Consider the following 21,112-nt stretch of genomic DNA (forward strand, 5'->3'; position numbering starts at 1 on the left):
CCCCAGCTAGGTAATTAAATGCATGCTCCTTGTCAAAATGGCTTGATGTAGGTTGCGACCACATATTTTAAAATAAAGAAAATAAAAGATAATTAATAATTAATAATTAAAAGTCGCCTCATCCCTGGTTTTCAACCATGAAACAGGAAACTAAGAATTAATTGTGTAGGGCCTTATCCCGGGGCCTTTTATCTTGACCATTTAATATCAACCAGTCCAGAGCAAAAGAATTGGGCGACTGTTCAAAATTCTCTACACTGCATTCTGGCAACACTGACTGCATTATAAATATAACGTGAACCAAGAAAGCGTCGTTTTGTTGTTTCCCGTTAGGGGGTTTATTTCAATGTCTAAAATAACCCCTTTGTACAGCAGGTGACATCTGTGATTGACTCTTAAAAGAGTATTTTATCTAGTCTACAAAATGGGTCGAAAGAAGAAGAAGCCTATGAAGCCATGGTGCTGGTATCCTTTGTATAAAATACGTGTTTTTTACATCTGCACAATTTTAACTACGAAGGTGGTTGAATTCGGCAGACTTGGTAGTGAGAGTACGATACATAATACACTCGTGCAATTAAATTATTAAAATAAATAGTCTCTTTACTATAATATAGGTGATGTCATTTAAAAGTGCAAAAAAAAAAATTAACAAAATTACTAGACTGAGACCTCGGCCGGCCATGCCTAGACGTTCGCCTTTTGTATCTCTTTCCTTGTTGGAAAGGTATAACGTTGTGGAGATAGGCCCATGTACGACCATCCGGGACCTACTCTGCCATGTTTGGCTGAGTAACCCTACATTGAACACGGTCTTTTGTGCCTATGTAAATTATCCTCTGACAGGTATTGTGTTGAGAAATGACCTCACGACTTTCACGTGCTTGGAATTGTACCATTGACATTTATCAAATTTTGACGTTAGGACAACGATCGGATCTTTCTATATATGCAGATCATATTCGTTAGCCTGATATCTGGCCTTTAAACTTACCAATATTCTTCAGAAACTTGCTCATACTTCTTTACGGTATGAAATAGACGACATTTGTGTGATATTGGCAATGTCAAAGGTTACGATAATCTGGACTATTCTACTTTACGGGGGAGTCCGAAAATGAACTTTGGCAGGGGCTGAAATGCATTTTTTACTAGCGCAATCTCTGTTTGTAACTAAAGCATTTGGAGTTCCAAGACAATCCAGCGTGTATTTTTTATTCCAACGGGCGGCCGGCCGGTCGGACATGCGTGAGTTATTCTCGTTTTATACAGGTGTTTTACGTTTCATGTTAATTTACTATTTCTAGTCCACTACTCCGTCATTTATCCACCCCACAAGTAAAATGGACATGACGACCCCGAGATGTGGCGAGGTCAGATGCGGTTGCATGATGGTATAATTGAAGACCGAATTAAAAAGACTAGTTTGCGTCTGACGTCAGGGCAAAGGCGCGACGTGATTGGTTACTGACCTGCGCGAGTACGGCATTTTTGGTCTGGTTGACAGGACGTCATACGCAAACTAGTCTTTTCAATTCGGTCTTCAATTATAGGGAAGATTTCGCATCAGGTCAAGAGGTCAAATGATGCCAATGATGTAAATAACGGAAGAACCGAACAATTCCCTCCAAGTAAATGCAAGCGTTTTCACGGCAAATCAACAGGGATCGCCGAATTGAAGGTAACACAAATGGGTACAATATGATGGTCAATATTGAGGTTCATTTAAATAGGTAGGGAAAGTGTGCATAAATATGAAAAATATGTTTTTCAAATGGAATTTTACAGCTCTTGCGGTGACCCACGAACACAATGAAAAGGTCAATTTTCATCATTTATTTGTTCTGTTGCGTTCAACCATCTCCAACAATTTTTTCAATGTAAGTGCCTCTGGCCCTAGTGGAAGTAAAAACGGATACTATGGCCAGAGTTCTAGGGCTAGCCATGCCAGGCAATGTCAGTTTCCTGCGGGTTTGAACATGTTGAACTTGAAAATTGTTTTGGCTTTTGCGAGTCAGGCAACAAAATTCTACAAAATTTCACTCAGAATTCAGGCTTACAAAATATATTTATTTTATTATTTTGGATACATGGTTTTTGCAAATGCTGATTTTAAGTGAAGAAAATCGACCTTGTCGAGTTAATTGCAGCATGCAGAACATGCAGAATCGATTGTGCGAATTCAAATTGTCATTTTATTTTTATTGTTTTTCATCGCCACTGTCACTGACTGCGCATGTGCGGCACTACATTTTAATATTCATGTGCGGGTCGTCGGCAAAATGGCCGATTTCCAAATCCTCATGACAACTTTTTCCCCGGGGAAACTCACAAATCGTAGTGGTCGTGTGTCATATGGTGGGGCACATTTGCGTTACAAGCACTGATTTTGATCATTTGTCTCCCTTTTCACTACAATTGATACATATATCTAAAACTATACATCTCACACCAGCAAAACTATACATTTTTGGAAAGCTTATGTTCCAAGGAATCCAACTATGCAAAATTGAAGTTCAGTTGGTATACAGGGTGTGTAAGAAAATATATAGGGTGGTATCATGAAAATTTTTAATTTTTCTAGAAAATTTATTGCATTTGCTACTGATATGGAATACCTCAAATGAAATCTAATTTTGTGACAGGCCACTATAATGAGCTTTAATAAAATGTATACTTTTGCTATGTTATGATTGACCAAAGTGGTAATACAGGGTGTGAAAATATACGTAACTTCATGCACCAAATGTTGATTACATTTTTGAAAATATTTTCTTTAGAGTGTATCCTACATTTATTTTAACTGCATATTTAGATTCCTGGGGTAAAAAGCTTTCCAAAAATGTATACTTTTCCTATCTTGGCAGGGGTGGAATTTCGTAAAGTGCCACAGGAGTCCAAGTGGATTCTCGAAGAGAGTTTTGCGAGAGAGTCCATGGATTCCGTAAATGGATTCTCGTTGTACAATCTTGCAGGAGTCCAAAAGGTATTATATGTAGGCCTACGTAAAATGCATTCAAACAAACAAACTAACAAATAAACTAACAAAGTTAAGTTTTTAATATATGTGTAGGTAACCCAGGCAAACCTTAGTTAACACATTTGCTAGTCAGCCAAATTCGCCGAAAATGTCAATGCATATTTACATAGAAATTTAAAACAACTGGCGAAGAAGAAGCGATACATAAATATGTTTTCTATACTTCACTTGACCCAAATATATGATTTTTTATGGTGATAAGTCACTCGCACATGGAATTTTAGAGGGATTTGGATAGCAGTTCCATTAAAAAAAGCTGCTATCATAATGAGACTAAGATCTAGAAACACCCCCGAAATGCCGTTTTGGGGAATTTTGCTAGCTGAAACTTTTTGATGAAAGTCAATCTTTGACAAGATGTAACTTTGCTACGGAAAGTGCTATGAAAAAATGGTTTTCAGTTTTGGCTTTGTTTACTCAAGGGCTTTGATTTGATACCGGTATATAAAATGATGCAGTTTGATGGCAAATTTGAATTCACCTAGCATACCTAATATGTGTCATCATACTCTCACTTCCATATATGTCATTGCATCTTTGGTGACTTTTCCTTTATATTTTGAAGGCTTTGAGTTTTAAGGCGTGTTGAACTTAAAGCGTAAGTTCACTGAGCCGATCATTTCCAGCGAGAGTCCACATGGACTCTCGCAATATACTTTTACGGAGTCTCTAGAGTCGACTCTCGGACTCCATGAAATTCCACCCTGTCTTGGGGTGTATAGTTCTAAAGATACAACAATTGAAAGCCAAAACGCATGTTGTGACTGAAAATTTTGGTATTTGTGTGTAAGTGAATAGGAAAAAATTGCGGTTCTTGTGACTTGCGGTTCTCAGCGAATACTTGTAAACATAATTAGATAAAATTAATACCTGAATATGAATTATGAATGATAAAGCTTTCATTTGAGGTATGATTTGCATGTATAGCACACAATTTGACAGTGATATAATTTAAAATTCAAATAGATGTCATGTCTTCAAAGCATTTGCCATAGAGATTGTACATACTCCTCTACCACTTATCCTCTACTTATCCACCAGGTTTATCATCGTTAACATTTTAATATTTATCACTAATTAAACAAATTTGAATTTCAAATTGTGAAACATATTTGAAAATTAGAATTAATCAAGCTGTATAATGAGCCCAAACTTCATGCAAATGGACCAAGAATAGCTTTGTGACAACAAGTTAAATCAGAGAGAGGAGAGAAAAATGTAACACCACCAGGTATTTTGGGGTTCCACCATAAGACACATGACCTAGTAAATAATGTGAGGAATCTATTATACATGTTATAAGTCCTGAAAATCTTTTTGAAATAGGCCTACATGATATTTTCGTCTCCCCGTTTGTCCACTGATTATATACCCATCATAATTCAAGCAACATTTATAAATTATATGACGTCATTAATTAACATGTTTTTTAAAAATCCAAACGGTATTTTACATAGAAGTACGAGGCCATGGTTAAATCACATGCAACACATGAAATATATTTGCATAACACAGTGACGGTGACACTATAGGCTAGTAGTAGGTTTGGAGTATGCTGTAAACATTTCTACGAACAGGGAATTCCGGCACTGGAATAAACTTTTTTTCGGAATCGGATTTGTATTTAAAGCGGATTAAAATGGTACCCTAAATGCATTACAAATGATTTTAAAACTACCCCTTTTCATCAAAATCACAGTTTTTTGTCTCCTTAATAACGAGTCACGTGCGTAACGTGCTCAACCAAGAAAAAAACGCCCCTTTTCATGCGTTTTTTTGGTCACGCATGCTTACATCATTATATTTGAGTGCCCCCCCCCCCCGGGCTTTTTCCATTGCATCCAAGTGTTGAGCCAAGTAAAATAAAAATTAATTAATTTACATATAGGCCTACAGTCATTGCAACCTTTACATATGTGTACATCCATATCAAAACGATGCACTTGTCGGCTGCTACATGTGTCTCATTTCACATAATAGCTAGGAATAAATACCAGACTCCATCTCTGAAGTGGAGGTCACTTCAGATCATCCCAAGTCACATGATTTAGGAATACAGAGAACATTCCTTATACAATTTGACTTGGGGATGATTTGAAGTGACCTACACTTGATATGAGTCTGGTATTTATTCTAGCTATTATGTGAAATGAGACATTATGTAGCAGCCACAAGTGCATCGCTTTTGATATGGATGTACATATTCAAACAAATATTGCAATTACCATTTGTGAATGTTTAATTCAGTTGAGACTGCTGTCAGTACAGTACTCTTGTTGATAAGGCCTAGAATTATTGTCCTTTCCACAAAATTTTTGTATTTTATACCAAATTATGAAAATTCAAATTTTACCGTGTAGTACCACCTTAAAATGCAAAAATCAGTAACCAACACTTGCATGTCATAGTAGTTAGCATTGTTGCCTTTCAATTGGTAGCTCAAAACCTGGTAGGTGAACCCGTTAAAATATTCTTTTTACTTGGGTCTTTGACAGCGCTATTTCATTTACAATAAAAGCTTCTGAATTCAGTTAAGCTCGCAATAACCTTAAGAGTGCAGAATTTTCCTTAACAATTTTTGATTGCAGGTATTGTAACAGAGAATTTGATGATGAGAAGATTTTAATACAACATCAGAAAGCAAAACATTTCAAATGTCATATATGTCACAAGAAGTTATACACAGGGCCAGGATTAGCCATTCATTGTATGCAGGTAAGTGTGGATTTTGTAGTTGTATTGCAAGAATCCCAATAGCTAAAACCTGATGCTGGTTTCATACTTTCCTGCCGCTTTGCCGCTCCGTAGATGATTTTACTTCACTGCCCAATCTCACCAAAAACGTTAGCAGTGACCAGCGGCAAGCCGATATATCGATCACTCCACCGTTTTGCCACAGTGGCAACACTGCTGGGAGTTTAATTCAAATCAACTCAAAGCGGTGCTGCTCTGACGTACGAGAACAAAATACGATTTTGGAGCGGTGCTGAGCGGCAAGAGTGGCTTTCAGAATCATGCCACGCTGAGCTTGTGATAAATATGCCCTGCCAAAAATAATTACAATAAAAATTAAAAGCGTGAGTTCCCATAAATTTGCTTTAATAAAAAGCTATACTTTCTGCGAAAATCAGGACTAAAAAAATTATAAAAAACATGTCTTTAGAAGCAATCCAGTGTAAACATACATGGCTGCCGATTCGCAATCGAAAGAATGGAAAATGTAAACAGAAGTTATTATTTCCACGGCAAGATGTGAAAATATTATACCGTACTTGTACATAGTTCTCTAGGTTATATGATACAATGAACAAATAGAGAGAGAGAGAGAGGGCGGCATATCTGCTGTCCCCAAGAGAAAACATATTGTTTTTTTCAGTGAAACATTATAAATGTCATCTTGTTTGATTTTTCTCCTTCATCATGCAGGTTCACAAAGAAAATATAGACAAGGTTCCTAATGCACTCCCTGGAAGGCATGACATAGAGATAGAAATTTATGGCATGGAAGGAATACCTGACAAGGACCTTCAGGAACATGCGGCAAAAGCAAATGGTAAGAGCAGAGACATATTTTCTGTTGAAGATTTTTGTACAGCGTCGGACATATAAGACATTTTTTATGCGTAGCATTATCAGCTTGCACTACTTGATTTTTGTTCCATTTGCACAGTTCACAGTTTAAGTCTATGGCAGAAAATTGCTACACATTTCCAAAATTGTGTAGCAAAGTGATCAAAATTGAGTAGCATTTTGTTCCGCTGTTTTTGTATGGGTCTAGTTTATTGACATATTCATAATATACAGACCATAAACCGATAAATGAATCAAACCATATGGTCAGGCTCAGAAATCGATTGGATGTGGATTTGCCTAAACATTGAAAGCTTACAGAAAGAAATAAAGATGTACCAAGTTTTACTCCCTGATTTAAGGGAAGAGTGCGAATGTTTGGACAGTATTTATTGTGGGACATCAGAGCACATCAGACATATCGAATTGCATTCTGAATACGAAGAATGTCCTTCTGATATCAAATCATTTTGATTTTTTGAAATTCGCAATGTAATACACATTTTATGGCAAATCATTAAAAATTGATATTTTTGATATTTAACAGTAGTCGAAGTAAACTTTATAAATCTGATGATTTATACTTAAAGTGTATGTAGGTGGGATGGAAAGCCGATGATCAATTGAAAATTTGGACCTTTCGTATTGAAGATATGGATTTTTTTCCCCAAAACAGCAAAAAAATCCATATCTTCAATATGAAAGGTCAAAATTTTCAATTGATCGTCGGCTTTTCCTCCCGGCTACATACACTTTGAGAATATATCATTAGATTTATAAAATGTAGGCCTACTTCGAGGACTGTTATATATCAAAAATTTGAAAAATATCAAATTTTAATAATTTGTCATAAAATTTGTATTATATCGTAATTTCAAAAATTAAAATTATTTGATATCAGAAAGACATGAGGAATAAGTTGAATCTGGTTGAATAGATTGAACTTATTCCCTCATTGTATGATTCCCAGATGATTGAGAGTATTCACAATCAGAAAGACATGCTTCGTATTCAGAATGCAATTCGATACGTCTGAGGTGCTCTCATGTCCCACAAAAAATACTGTCGAAACGCTCAAAACGCTCATTCCAGATCCCTTAACTATTTATTCTTAATTTTTAAGCAACTGAACCCCAAAATGGTGAATTATGGTATAATTTACTTCAATCATTAATAATTTGAACAATAATACTGATTTGAGAGGGCATTTTAACAGCACAAACAGCCATCGGCTGTGTGTCGATCTTTCGTTCTCCAAACCGGCCATCTTGGATGACTAATTCAGACTGATTTTTTCAATTGTTGTTCAGCGGGAGGGGGAGTTGAATCAAAGATTTTCGCAAAATTCGAATGCATTCGCCCGCACTGCCACGGATTTCTAGGCCTGATGGCAGTAGCGTAGTCAGCTTTTCATGACTAGTGGGTGGTGCACAAAATTGCAAATTATGTACCCACACAGGGCTCGAATTTGGCGCAGGTCTGGGGGCCATTGCCAGCTAGAATCACGGTGGGCCTGTTGTACGGTGGTCTGGCTGGCCTGTTTGGCCTGTTGTCAATGGCTACATGGCTGACCTGTCTTTACGATGTCCTGAACTGGCCTGTGTGACAGGTTTTCAGTTGAACGTGATTTATAAGGGTCTTTAAAGTGCTTTTCTCGCTTTTAAAATATTCATTTCTACCACGAAAATCTATTTCTGTACCGCATGGTAGCAGAATTTGACAACCATTACAACTGAGTTTGACCTGATTTTCCAGCCCGAGTTTCATTTTCTGGCATATCCAAGTAACTTACTACTCAAACCATTCACTATATGGACCTTTTAAGCTCATTTATGAGAAAATATTTGTACAGTCTGGTCGGGTTGCAAAACGGGTTGCGATGTGCATATACCAACATTGGTGGGGGACAGAAGGGGATTAGAAATGGGTTGGAATCTATACAATTAAAATGTCAAATGGTGAACTTCACAGGTTTCTTTAACAGTACCGTACCCCTTTGCACAAAATATGAACTAGTGTCTAAGAGAATTTGCATTTGATTGTACATGTTCATATAGTAGCTAAATGTCATGGAGTTTTGTACCTGTAGGTAAACCAGGTAAGGGTGTGAGTGAGTCCTGGGAATTGAGTCCTGCCGAGAATCCTATTACCGGGCAGATTCAAATTCAATGCATTTTGATATCATTAATACTAATAGAGTATACATGAATACAAATTATCAATTATTTTTTTTAGGTCAACCATTTAGGTCTAGGTCCAGGGACACTACAAAACCGGAAAAAAAAACAACTTTTGTATGGCTGCTTCCTCCCCACCCCCCCAAAAAAACCGGGAGAGGCAAATCTTCCATCACTCCAGCGAATGTCAATGTCTTCTCTTTCCTTACAGAACAAAAAAGAAAAGAAAAGGAGATGGAGCAAGGTGGTGCATCAGACGACCAAGGCCCATCAACCGGCATGCCTCCCATGAATGTTCCACCAGGAATGCCCCCAATGGGTATGCCCCCGGGAGCACCAGGAATGCCTCGGGGAATGCAACCGGGAATGCAACAGAGAATGCCCGGTATGCCTTCGGGAGCTCCAGGGATGCCAGGCTTCCCGGGTATGCCACCGATGATGCCGGGCATGCCCATGCCTCCTGGGATGCCAGTACCGCCCGGTATGCCACCTTTCCCGATGCCGCCTATGGGAATGCCGGGGTAAGTGTTACTAAAATTGTTATTAGTCATAAGTAAAAGTAAATGAAATTGGTGCTGGTCTTCAGTGGTCATAAACCCTAAAATAAATATGCTAGTAGTATGCAGAGATATTTTATTTTTTCAAACAGGTGTACTTGCATCCCTGAAAATTGTGCAGTCACTACTAAACTCAAGGTGAAACAAATTGAAGTATAGGGAGAACACTTTGACATTCATTGATTTTACCTCTTGTTAATTTCAGCATGCCACCGATGCCCCAGGTATGTTCCCACCCAGGCCTGGTATGCCGGGTATGCCAGGTATGCCAACCACAACAGCACAGAGAACACAGACGCCGGCAACCAGTGCAGCTGCAAGTCAACCATTTGCAGCAGCAGCAGCAAGGGCTCCAAGGCCGGCCGGCCCAGCTCAAATGCCAAAGCCATTGTTCCCAAGTGCAGCACCGGTAAGTATTTCATTGCACGTGATGACTGAAATAATTTCAATAAATTATCAAATTTGTCGATATTGTTCAAAAGAAGGAAGCTTGACTCAGCGACAGTGTTATTGTCTTGAAGCAAGTAACTAACTACAGACCTGAAACTTTTCCTCTTTTCAGCTGATTTCCTCTTTTTTTGTTCCTGAAATTTACGCGTTTTCTTTTATTTTCAGCCCAATTTTACGCTGTTTTTCAGCGTTTTTTTTGTTGAGCATTTTTAGCTTTTTTCCTCTTTTTTTGTAAAGACCCTGTTTCAGGTCTGTAACTAGTATATAAAACTGATTCAAGATCTAGAAATAATGTGTACCTATTTACAAATTATGTGCAGATTTTATGAGAACCAGATATACCATATCGCAGGCCTCAATTTGATTTCAAGTAAGTACTCTTGTGTGTCCAACCTAGAAAAAGGTATTTCGGTTGATGTTCATGTCTTGCAATTACATCAACTCTCCTTTGTCCTTGCATTGTTAGAGCATGTAAACCTTGACATCAATTTTTGCAGGTTTCATATATATACATTTTCTGTTGTGCAAAATTTCATTATGGTGCGAATCATTAGAGGAAATTTTCACTTAATGTCTTGTTATTAAATGAAATTGCAGCCATCCACAGCGTCATCAGGTCCAGTAGGGGCTGATTTTAGACCTCTTGCATCTCAAGCCAGAACGGCAGGTCCAGGTGTCCCAGGCGACCATTCCATCGGCCCTGTCAAACCTACATTCCCAGCAGCTGCCTACTCAGCAGCACCGACTACTACCTCCGCTGCCGCCTCGGCAGCGTCAAAACCAACAAGCGCTGGAGGAGATTCGGGGTCGACGTCATCGGCGACGAAGTCGGGGTCAAGCACGGTAACGTCAAGCATCAAATCGGGTCCGTCAACATCATCAACTAGTAAGATAATACATCCTGATGAAGAGATGTCACTGGTAAGTTATCTCTAACCTTGTTTTGTGTTCTGGAATCAAAATCTGACAGGAAAAATACGGTAAGTGTCATGGTGCAAGTAAGTGACTTGTTTCGTCGACACTTTTGCCAATGAATATTATTTTCAAGTTTAAACAGATTCAAAATGCTGACTTTTTTTAGAAACCATTTTATTTTTTGAAAGACATGAAATGAGTGGCAGCCAGTACTCAAGAGGTCGTATATTATGATTTGGGCCAAGTGAAAACTAAATTTGGCTCACAAGTCTTTGCAATTCTGTATTACAGTTTAGTCAATTCCAATATGTATACATAACATAGTAAATTTTTTAATACTTCCGTGGTCTATGCTGTGCATCGAGAGTACGCGAGCATAAACACAGAAGTGATAACAATCATACCGGCTGATTAACACTCTTGATAACAAGGCAGTTGACCCATTCATCATTGGCTAGTAGAAGGCATGGAGACCTCGCCTCTTGTATGGTATCAATCATCACCATCACATACCCGGACCACGGAAGTATTAAAAAATACATTTTACAGTGTGGTTCATTTGTTCATGGCACATGTAGCTCTGCATTGCCTCTCTTGTTCTCGAAACAATTCTTTTCAGTACGGTGCTTTGTGGAGAAAAATGTGAGTCTGTTGTTTATGGTCAACCATTTTGTTTTTTCTACTCTAACTCTTATCAAATATAAATAGGAGGAACTGCGAGCCAGCATGTCTAAATACAAGAAAGCTCCTCCCTCATCCAGTACCATACCAGGTGTATCACAAGCCCCTAGAATGCAGCAACAGCAGCAGCAGCCTCAGGTACAGCCTAGAATGGCAGGTAACATGATGGCTGGTATGCAAGGTATGGGGCCTCCTGGTCGCATGCCTCAACAACAAGGTAAGACATGAAATAGATCAGTGGCATAGCCAATGGAGGGGCGTGGTCAGCAGACCATCGCAACCTGTTAGGTCAGAGAGTACTGTGATGGAAGACATGGGGTTTAAGGCCCTACAAAAAGGTTTGTCTCAGAAGACTGCATATAGTTTTTAAGATGTACATTTTATTGCAGTTCATTAATTTTTTCAACAAAACTGTTCCATAAATGATAAAAATACCATAGAGTACCCATATTTATGAACATGCGAACCTCACCGCTTGCACGATATCCATGTGTGCATCCATTGTTATTACAGTATTTTGTATAAATTCCTTATTGTTTGTGGAGCACCGCAGCACTGCCAGACGGTGCTAGTGATGTTTTTAAAGGGAATTATCATTGTATAAATTACCTTTAATCAATGCCTTTGAAAAGTCTAAACATTAATTGGAGAGAATATGGTATGTTCAACTGCTAACCAAGTAGTGAAATTCTTTTTTGGCAATTTGAAAACTGAAAGTTTGTTTAAACTTTAATTTTTACTTGCTGTAAAAGTCAGCTGGGATTCTAATTTGTTATTGGAAAACTGTGTTTCCCTTTCAGGTGGAATGGGTATGCAGATGCAGGGACAAATGCAAGGACAAATGGGGCAGAGAATGGGCATGGCTGCTCAAGGTGAGAACAAGGCTTCTGGCAGCATACTTTTTAAAGAAAAAATGGGAAAAAAGAAAAATTTGTCATCCATGTCATCGGCAATCATTTTCTCCACTATCATAGGCTAATTAGAGCAGGGGTGTGAAATCTCCTCTTTCAAGCTGAATTCCTCTTTTTTGGCAATTTCTTTGAGGCAGAATTTTAGCTTTTTCTTTCATTTTCAGCCCATTTTGAGCATATTTGAGTGCTTTTCCTCTTTTTTGAACAAAGTGTCTCTTTTTTCAATAAGGAGGTCACTCACAGATCACACCCTGTTAGAAGCTAATGACTGAATATGATTGTGTTGTATTGCAAATGACAAAAATCAATGCATGTGAATACACAACCCACTAAAGGGGAGTGCATTGTGATGGGAAAAAATTAAAGGGCAAGTGGATTGGTTTTTGTCATTTGCACGCCGCCAAAATCATTTACACCATAAAGCCATCACTGTTCAAAATTCAAAGTTCAGAATGACTTGAATGTTTTTTTAAGATCCACACCTTAGCATTCCACTTTTCATACAACTTGGGTGTGTGCGTTTACGTAGGCAGGCAAACGAGGACACACACAAGGATACACACATGACAAATGAGGACACCCGGTGACCGTGGACGTCCTCTGTCTTTTAAATATATCCAGGACATCGCAAATAACGTAAAAATGCATTTAAAATGGGTCCACCTATGGGTGGTACAGGGCCGAACCCACGGTTGGATAGCAAGTGGTCTGGTGTGTGAGAGTGAGGTCCACGGTATGGCGATTAAGAACGGATGTGTGAGTCCTCGGTTAGTATGTTTTAAATAAAAAAATGAGGTCCTCGTTTTCCTGCCTACGCAAGTGGGGGGTGTGTGTGTGTGTGTGGGGGGGGGGGGGTTATAAGTTTTACCTACATCAAACAGGACTTGAGATGCAAGGAAAAAACAGTAGTTAAAAGATGGCCAGTGCCTGAACAGTTTCACTACTTTATTCTTATCGTGAACAAAGCCGGCTCCACTTTGAAGTGCAAAACCTCCTTACTGATATAGCCTCTTTGTTTTCTCTCCCACACAGGTGCAATGCAAATGAACGGGCAAAGAATGCCTCAGTTCCAGATGGGTCAGATGCCTGGATATGGTATGCCCCCTCACCATGGCATGCCTGGTATGAACTACCCAGGGGGTCCCCACCCAGGAATGATGGGAGGGATGCCACAGAGGATGCCCCCTCAGATGGGAGACGGACGACCACCAATGATGCAGGGAGGACGATACTAATCATGGCTCTTGAAAAAAGGTTGGGGCTCAACCTAATGTGTATAGTCTGTAAACTGTAGTCTTGTAGATTTTGCTTGTATATATTAATGATGACGATTCTCAATTGACGATCCTTGGAAATTTCAGGAAAGGAATATTATTTTTAAAGTGGGGGGGGGGGTGTTTAGATAAATTTGGATATTTTGGCTTTGTAAATTCAAATTTATTTTTGTTTGTGCAGTATGTAAAACATATTGTAAAAATACTTAACAATTTTGATTAAAATTGTTTTTTGTTACATGATACACAAATTCCATCCGTTTGGTTTGTTTCAAAAGTTGATATGAAGGTGGGTGATCAGTTGTTTTCACATGGTGTTTTGTACCATCTAATCAGTGAAACAATCTTGATTCTAGATTGGAGTTAAAATGCTCTTGCTCTTTGGATATTAGAAGCAACATTGTGTAACGCAATGGGCCCATAGAACCCTTGGGGCGAGGCTAGTCAGGCTATTATTTTTTTGTTCATACCATCAAAGTGAAACTTTCTCTCTGGCCTAGAATTTAGGCAGGGTATAAGAAAAAATGGGCTATTTCGGTTGAAATACATACACCCCCTATGGAAGATGCGATCTTCATCTTCCACACAAGGAGTTTGCATTTCATCTGGGGTTACCTGAATCGGTGGCTCCATTTGAAATCTACACCCTCTGTTTGGGAGGTTAAGGTCATGTCTTCCATCAAGGGATGTGTGGATTTCAACTTCAATAACTCAATGAGCTTTCTTAAGATGCCAAAATCATGATTTTGATATTTGGTGGGGGGGGCGGTTAAGTCTGGGATGTGGCTCTCATCGGGTCACCCACTTTTACTTTCTTGTGATATACTCGTAATACTAATTTCGGTTTTTCCTAATATGATGATGTCATAAACCAAAAAGAAAGTGAACAGCTGGTATTGCAAATATTAGCTGCTAGGGTGGGAAGCGAATACTAGTTGATTTTTTAATTTTATATATTGTAAATGACTTGCGAGAAAGATTCACACTTCTGGAAGCCGTGGTAAGGCCATCTTAATTAAAAGAGCTCCATTTAAAGCTTGTGTGCGTGTTAGTAAAACCGTGCGCACTATGCTTCCCCCCTCTTTTTTGTTTGTTAAATTATTGAAATGAATACCTTTGCAAGTCGATACACATTTCTTGTTTGTTTAAAAAAAATCCAAAAAATTGACCCATTCTTCATTGGGTGGTAAAAGGCATGTTTTTGTGCTCAACATTTTTTTGGGCAAACTTGTCCCAAGCCCAAAGATAAAGAATTCAGGAAAAAATGCATTGTGCATTAGGTTTTGTGTGTCTGAAGAGCTCCCGGGGAAGAGCTTTTAGTCAAACTATATAACTAACATGTCTAAAAGACATAATTTTTCACTTGCTCTTGAAATGTTCAGCGTTTGAGGAGAATACCATAATCGTGTGGTTTTGTCTTTTTAAATGCCCACAAGTCGTGCAAAAAATGGCAGGTTAACAAATTAACAGAACCATGTCAGTGACATAGAACTTCTGTGAACTATAATGATTGGGCCTGTATTCAATCCATCAAATAATAAACCTGGAAGCTTTCTTTTTGGTTTACGTTTACTAAGTATACTAAATGACAAAGGTTTATTCTTCAGCATAAGGTAGGTTTTGATTGCAAAGTGGCCATTTCAACTTAGTTTAGCATGATTTTACCTGCCTTATGATAACAATGGTGTCTTTTTCAGTGTCTTACGCTTATAGACAATGCCAATGCTATAAAACTTCTTTTAACAAGTTATTACTAAGAAAATGTAAGACACCACAAAAGGAAGCCAAAAAGGCTGCGGTTTTGAGGAGGCATGATGCATTTATTTTAATGTAGACAGAAATGGGTTCATTTCAATGTCACTTACAGAAACTCCATTGTTAAGTCCGAAACTCTATCGTAAGAGCTAAATGCATTGTAACTTTTCCATTTGATGTACACATTTAAATTGTGATCATGTGATGGATTTTAACGATGGGTTGCAACTGTTAATAAAATCGATTCTAGGTCATGTAAGCTTTTCCACTCAAAAACGTGACCGTACACGGCGTACAGAGGTGCATAAGACATGATAAAGATACCATCATTGGGCTAGGATGTATTGAATGTTCTTTTCTCTACATTAAGAAGTCCATGTAAGCTGAACCTGTTAACAATTGACATGATACTTGGCTAATACATACATTAGGGTCAGTCCATGTCGAAACAGATTGAGTGTACACCCACCCTCTTGGATTTTGCTCTCCTTTGGCTCAGGGGTACCTTTCATTGATCCCTAGGTGAGGTCACAAAGAAAAAATTCAAATTCCATTTAGTTTGCGAATGGCGGGCAATCAAAGTTTGGCGACCTCGACCAAAATTGTGAATTTAAGGGGTCCAAATGACAAAGTGCTCTCTTTGAAGGGCACTTTCTTCTTAATTTAATCAGTTGTGATCCTCTTTTTGAATGTGGTCACTCACAGGCTGTGTCTGAAATACCTAATGCCAAAAAAGATAGATTTGAATTTCGTTTGGGATTTCAGAGGGGGTCAAAATCAGCACGCCGTACTGTTCAATCAAATTATCTTGATTTTGAAGGACCCATGATAATGTCACAGTGCACTTATAGGTCCTAATTATGTTCAGAATGGATTAACCATATGCCAATGTCTATGAGCAATTAAAAAAAAAGAAATTTCTAGACCCCTACAGAATTTTAGGCCACCCCTAAAGTGGTTCAGCCACAAATGGCACTTAAAAAGTCGGCAAATTTTGACCCCTAATAACTTTAGGTGTACACCAGATATGAATTTCTAGTCTTTTGCATCTGAAAGAATGTAGTTTAATGTTACTAGGAACATAAGATTTGTTTTGTATTTTTTGTGTTTTAGTATTAAGTTGGCGCTTTCAAAAATAGTCATTTTGCCTAACATACCATGCATACAGGATACGGTACAAAATGCCAATTTTAGTATGATATTTTTTATATTTTTGATCACTTTATAGCCATTTGTATTATTTATCCTGATATTTCAAGTTGCTCTTGAGTCAAGTAATAAGAAAAAACTACTTTCTAATCCTCTGTATGGATTTTTAAGGGGGTCAAAAATGCACTTCCTGGCAACGATGCACATGCAAAGTACAGGTTATGGGGGTCAAATTTTCAGAATGCTCCCAATTATGTCAAGTAATATATCAAATTACTCGTATGGTCACGAGGATTCCAAAAAATGTATAGTTTGTTATGTGTCAGACCTTTCAGGAGGGCGCTATGACGAAAAATGTTCATAGGTCAACGACCTTTTTGAAAGTATCAAAGCACAAAAAATACAAAACAAATCTTATGTTCCTAGTAACATAAGACTACATTCTTTCAGATGCAAAAGACTAGAAATTCATATCTGGTGTACACCTAAAGTTATTAGGTGTCAAAATTTGCCGATTTTAAGCGCCATTTGTGGCTGAACCACTTTAGGGGGCCTAAAATTCTGTAGGGGTCTAGAAATTTCTCTTTTTTGAATTGCTCATAGACATTGGCACATGGTTAATCCATTCTGAACATAATTAGGACCTATAAGTGCACTGTGGCATTATCATGGGTCCTTCAAAATCAAAGATAATTTGATTGAACAGTATGAAGTGCTGATTTTGACCCCTCTGAAATCCCAACTAAATTCAAATCAATCTTTTTTGGCATTAGGCATTTCAGACACAGCCAGTGAGTGACCACATTCAAAAAGAGGGTCACAACTGATTTAATTAAGAAGAAAATGCCTCTCAAAGAGAGCGCTTTGTCATTTGGACACCTTAAATTCCCAATTTTGGTCAAGGTCGCCAAACTTTGATGGCCCGCCATTCGGAAACGAAATTGAATTTGAATTTTTTCTTGTGACCTCACCTAGGGGTCCATGAAAGGTACCCCTGAGCCAAAGGAGAGCATAATCCAAGAGGGTGGGTGTACACTCAGTCTGTTTTGACATGGACTGACCCATTACTTAAAAAATTTAAAGGATCAGATTTGTTTCTTTGTTCAAAAACAGCAATCAGATGAGTAGAATTTCATTAATTAATATTCAAACAACAGACACTTGTACTACCAAGTACTGAATTCTCAGTACACTGAAAAACACTTTGTTCAGCACCATATGAGAACAGGAAAGAAAGAATGAAAACCAGGATTGTGAGATTCTGATCCTTTAAATATTTTGAGTAATGTTTATCCATCTGGAATGCGTAAAAGGAGGGATATACAGTCATTTTACCAATCAAAATAGATTCCAATTTTGACATCCTTTAATTGCCAACTGCTCGCTTTTTAACTTTATCCACATATTAAATGAAAACTAATCCTTTACACCAAAAGTTTCACAAATACAATTCAAGGAGAAAGGAGAAAGGTTGAACAATGTTCAAAACAAGGAATTGCCACCCCGATACTAAAGGCACAATTGAATGTGTTCTATTTTACTAAAATATATGAAAAAAAAATCAGTTTTGAGTTCAACAGTAACAGGGTCAGGTTTTTTATAATCACAAAGTTCTTACATAATCTATCAAATAATCGATGAGATGGTCTTATATTTTAGATGTTGAAATGAAATGACTGCATATCTCTTAGAACTATAAAGTGAGCAGTAAATAACACATTATGTAAAGTTATAACTTCATTCTCCTATAATATATGGTCATTTTCACAGTAAAGGGTGTAACTTTGGATTTTTAACATTTTAATCCGTAGTGTTCTAATAAAGCCACAGAATTCCATGATTTTTGGCCACATAAGTCATCTAGTTAGCAGCTACCTTGGGTAGCATAATCAGCTTTGGGAGTTACTGCGTTCAGTTTTAGCAGGCTTAAATGTACTTAATATTGCCATTTTGAAAAACTATAAAAACAGTAACATTTTTGTAAAACCCTGTGTTTTCTTCAGTTAGTTCATGGATAATTTTTCTTATTTTGAAAGTACAGTCATATGTTCAGTAAACACTGCCACATTAGATTTAATTGTGAACAGCCCTGTATTTTTGAGAACCGGACTTGATATTTGTCGTTTCGGAGGCTTCATTTTCCGTTAACAATTGTTAACAAACTTTGTGGGTGTAGCTTTGGTTCATAATTCTTGGTTATTTCTTCACTTCTTCTTGATTCATAACAGTTGTTATCTTAACTTGAAATGGGTAACAAAAATTAGTCGATTTGCAAGCTTTTAAAATTTTTATAAAATCTTGACTTCAAAGAGCCGTTTTTCCGTTAACTTTTTTGAAGCCTCCGAAACAAACTGTTCGCAAGCTTGTGCAAATATAAATAAAAGAGCTCATCAAATCTATTTATCAAAATGTAGCAAAGTAGATCCCCAAGTCACATGTTTTTAAATCGTGGAGATATATATCGCCGTTTGAAAATGGGACCCAATACAAACTTTCCGTTAACAATTGAAGCCTCCGAAACAACAATAAGATTAATTATCATCTATGCATATCTAAATTGGTGTGTTTCATACTGATATCTGCATTGTAATTATTACTTGATATGTGCAGAATGTCATAAATTTAAAAAATTTTTGACATTATGGTTAATGTTTGAAAAATATACTGAATATCCAAAAAAGCCTGTTTCGGAGGCTTCACATGCAAAAAACACCATACTTAACAAATGGGTGAAAAAATTAACATGTGATAAATCTACAATATCTGCCGCATAGAATCATTGATTCAATATACACAAGAAAATAACAGCTTAGATGATCCCAACACTGTTGTTTTCAAAAAACTACTTCTGCAATGTTTAACAATTGTTAACATGAAGCCTCGAAACAAAAAAAAAATGACTTGCTGTGATAATTTAATTTTTGTCACAACTGAAATTCAATACTTAGAAGCAAAGCATGAAAATTGGTAATTGTGATATTTTTTACCTATTTTTTTATGTCAACTTGTAGTGGTTAGCCAAATATTTCACTTTTATGATCACCTGTGTTGTTAACTGAAGCCTCCGAAACACAAATCGCTTGAATTGCCAATTCTAAAAAATAACTCCAATTTCTGTGAAACTTGGCTGGGAGGTTCCTTTCATCAAGTAGTATTTGTACATGAAGTTAGACATTCAAATTATTTTAGGAACCCAATTAAAACTTAAAAAATATGTTTAAGGTTTGGAAATTTCCATTGTAAATGACACTTGATGTTAAAAATTTTCAAAACTGCAATTACAAACATAGCAAAACATGGTATAAAATTTAACTTATATCTGTTGACTTACTTTGGAATGGGATTTCACATGTATTCCAGCTTTCATGTCATAATTTTCTGAGGTTATGTAAAATACATTTTTCTTAGATTTTAACCAAAATGTTATGGAAATGTCAATTTTTTATTAGAAATCAAAAGGTTTAAGCCTTGAAACATTATTTTACTGGAATTTAAGTTGCTTCTATGCATGATTTCAGTAAACAGAAACATATTTAAGTGGTTTGAAATTTTGACCCAAAAAATCAAAAGTTACACCCTTTACTGTGAAAATGACCATATAGCACCCAATGTTATAACTGTAATATTAGTAGATAACAGTCACTTTCTTTCCTCCATGGATGCTTATTTCTGGCATCTTATCTACATGTACAGTGCATCGGAAAATGAACGTTGAAATCATTAGGATTGTCACAATGCTTCTATAGTTAGTTCACTATCTAAGTAAGTGCTAGGTAGTCTTGATTTGTATCGTAATCTGGTTTGTTTTTAACCTGTACCATTTTCACAGATTTGTATCTTTTCTCAAGTTGGGTTTACGGAGATAGAACCTACGTACTATATAAAGATCCTCCCTCCGCCCGCAGGCAAGTGTTTTATTTCACCATGTTCTGAAAAAATGATGAGAGGATTGTGTATGTTGTACCATTGCGCTATTCCAGTTGAAATCCATACATCCCATATGGAAGACATGACCTAAATCTCCTACACAGGGAGTCAACCATTCAGGTAACTCCATTTGAAATTCACACTTCCTGTGTGGGGAAATCAAGGTCAAGTCTTCCATAGAGGGTGTACGGATTTCAACTGGACTAGCCCATTATAGTGTTAAAACTGCATGTGCCATATCAGATAAAATCAATAAAGGACACGGAGCACAAGCTCAGTGTGGACATTATACACACACCCATTTGGTAGATATCATACAGAAATTGAAATAATTTGTGTGCACAGTCGGAAATAAATGAGAAGTGGCTGTGCCTGTTCACTGGTGATAAAGCATTTATCCAACAGGTAGAGTAAAGTGTGCTTTCGTATAATATGGTCGATTAATTAATAAATAAGTGGAAAATCTGCAACTTTTAAACTTTGAATGAAAGATAATTATTTCAATGATTCATTATTATTTTTCATATTGCAATTACAGCACACTATAAGTGTTATAACATTTCTTAATCAATTCCATGCATGTTTTTAATGTTTTTGTGGTATAATAAGACATAATAGCTGAAAATTTGTTTTGAGATGACTAAGTGTGGTCATATGGATCAGGTTTGTAGGTAGGTTTAATACCCTGAGAGTTGTAACAGGTACG

General features: G+C 37.2%; 1 protein-coding gene across 1 annotated transcript; it reads left to right on the top strand.

Moving 5' to 3' along the window:
• The first annotated feature begins 272 nt into the window (after positions 1–272).
• LOC140163653 (uncharacterized) lies at positions 273–20,719 on the top strand. Its single transcript, XM_072186968.1, has 11 exons — positions 273–465; positions 5,629–5,755; positions 6,467–6,593; positions 8,999–9,308; positions 9,550–9,753; positions 10,115–10,265; positions 10,392–10,715; positions 11,418–11,607; positions 12,191–12,262; positions 13,334–13,555; positions 20,309–20,719. The coding sequence occupies exons 1-10, from the start codon at positions 425–427 to the stop codon at positions 13,534–13,536; spliced, it is 1,749 nt and encodes a 582-aa protein (XP_072043069.1). The 5' UTR covers positions 273–424; the 3' UTR covers positions 13,537–13,555; positions 20,309–20,719.
• Positions 20,720–21,112: the final 393 nt, after the last annotated feature.

This window comes from Amphiura filiformis, chromosome 11 (genome assembly GCF_039555335.1).
Source record: "Amphiura filiformis chromosome 11, Afil_fr2py, whole genome shotgun sequence".
Classification (NCBI taxonomy): domain Eukaryota; kingdom Metazoa; phylum Echinodermata; class Ophiuroidea; order Amphilepidida; family Amphiuridae; genus Amphiura; species Amphiura filiformis.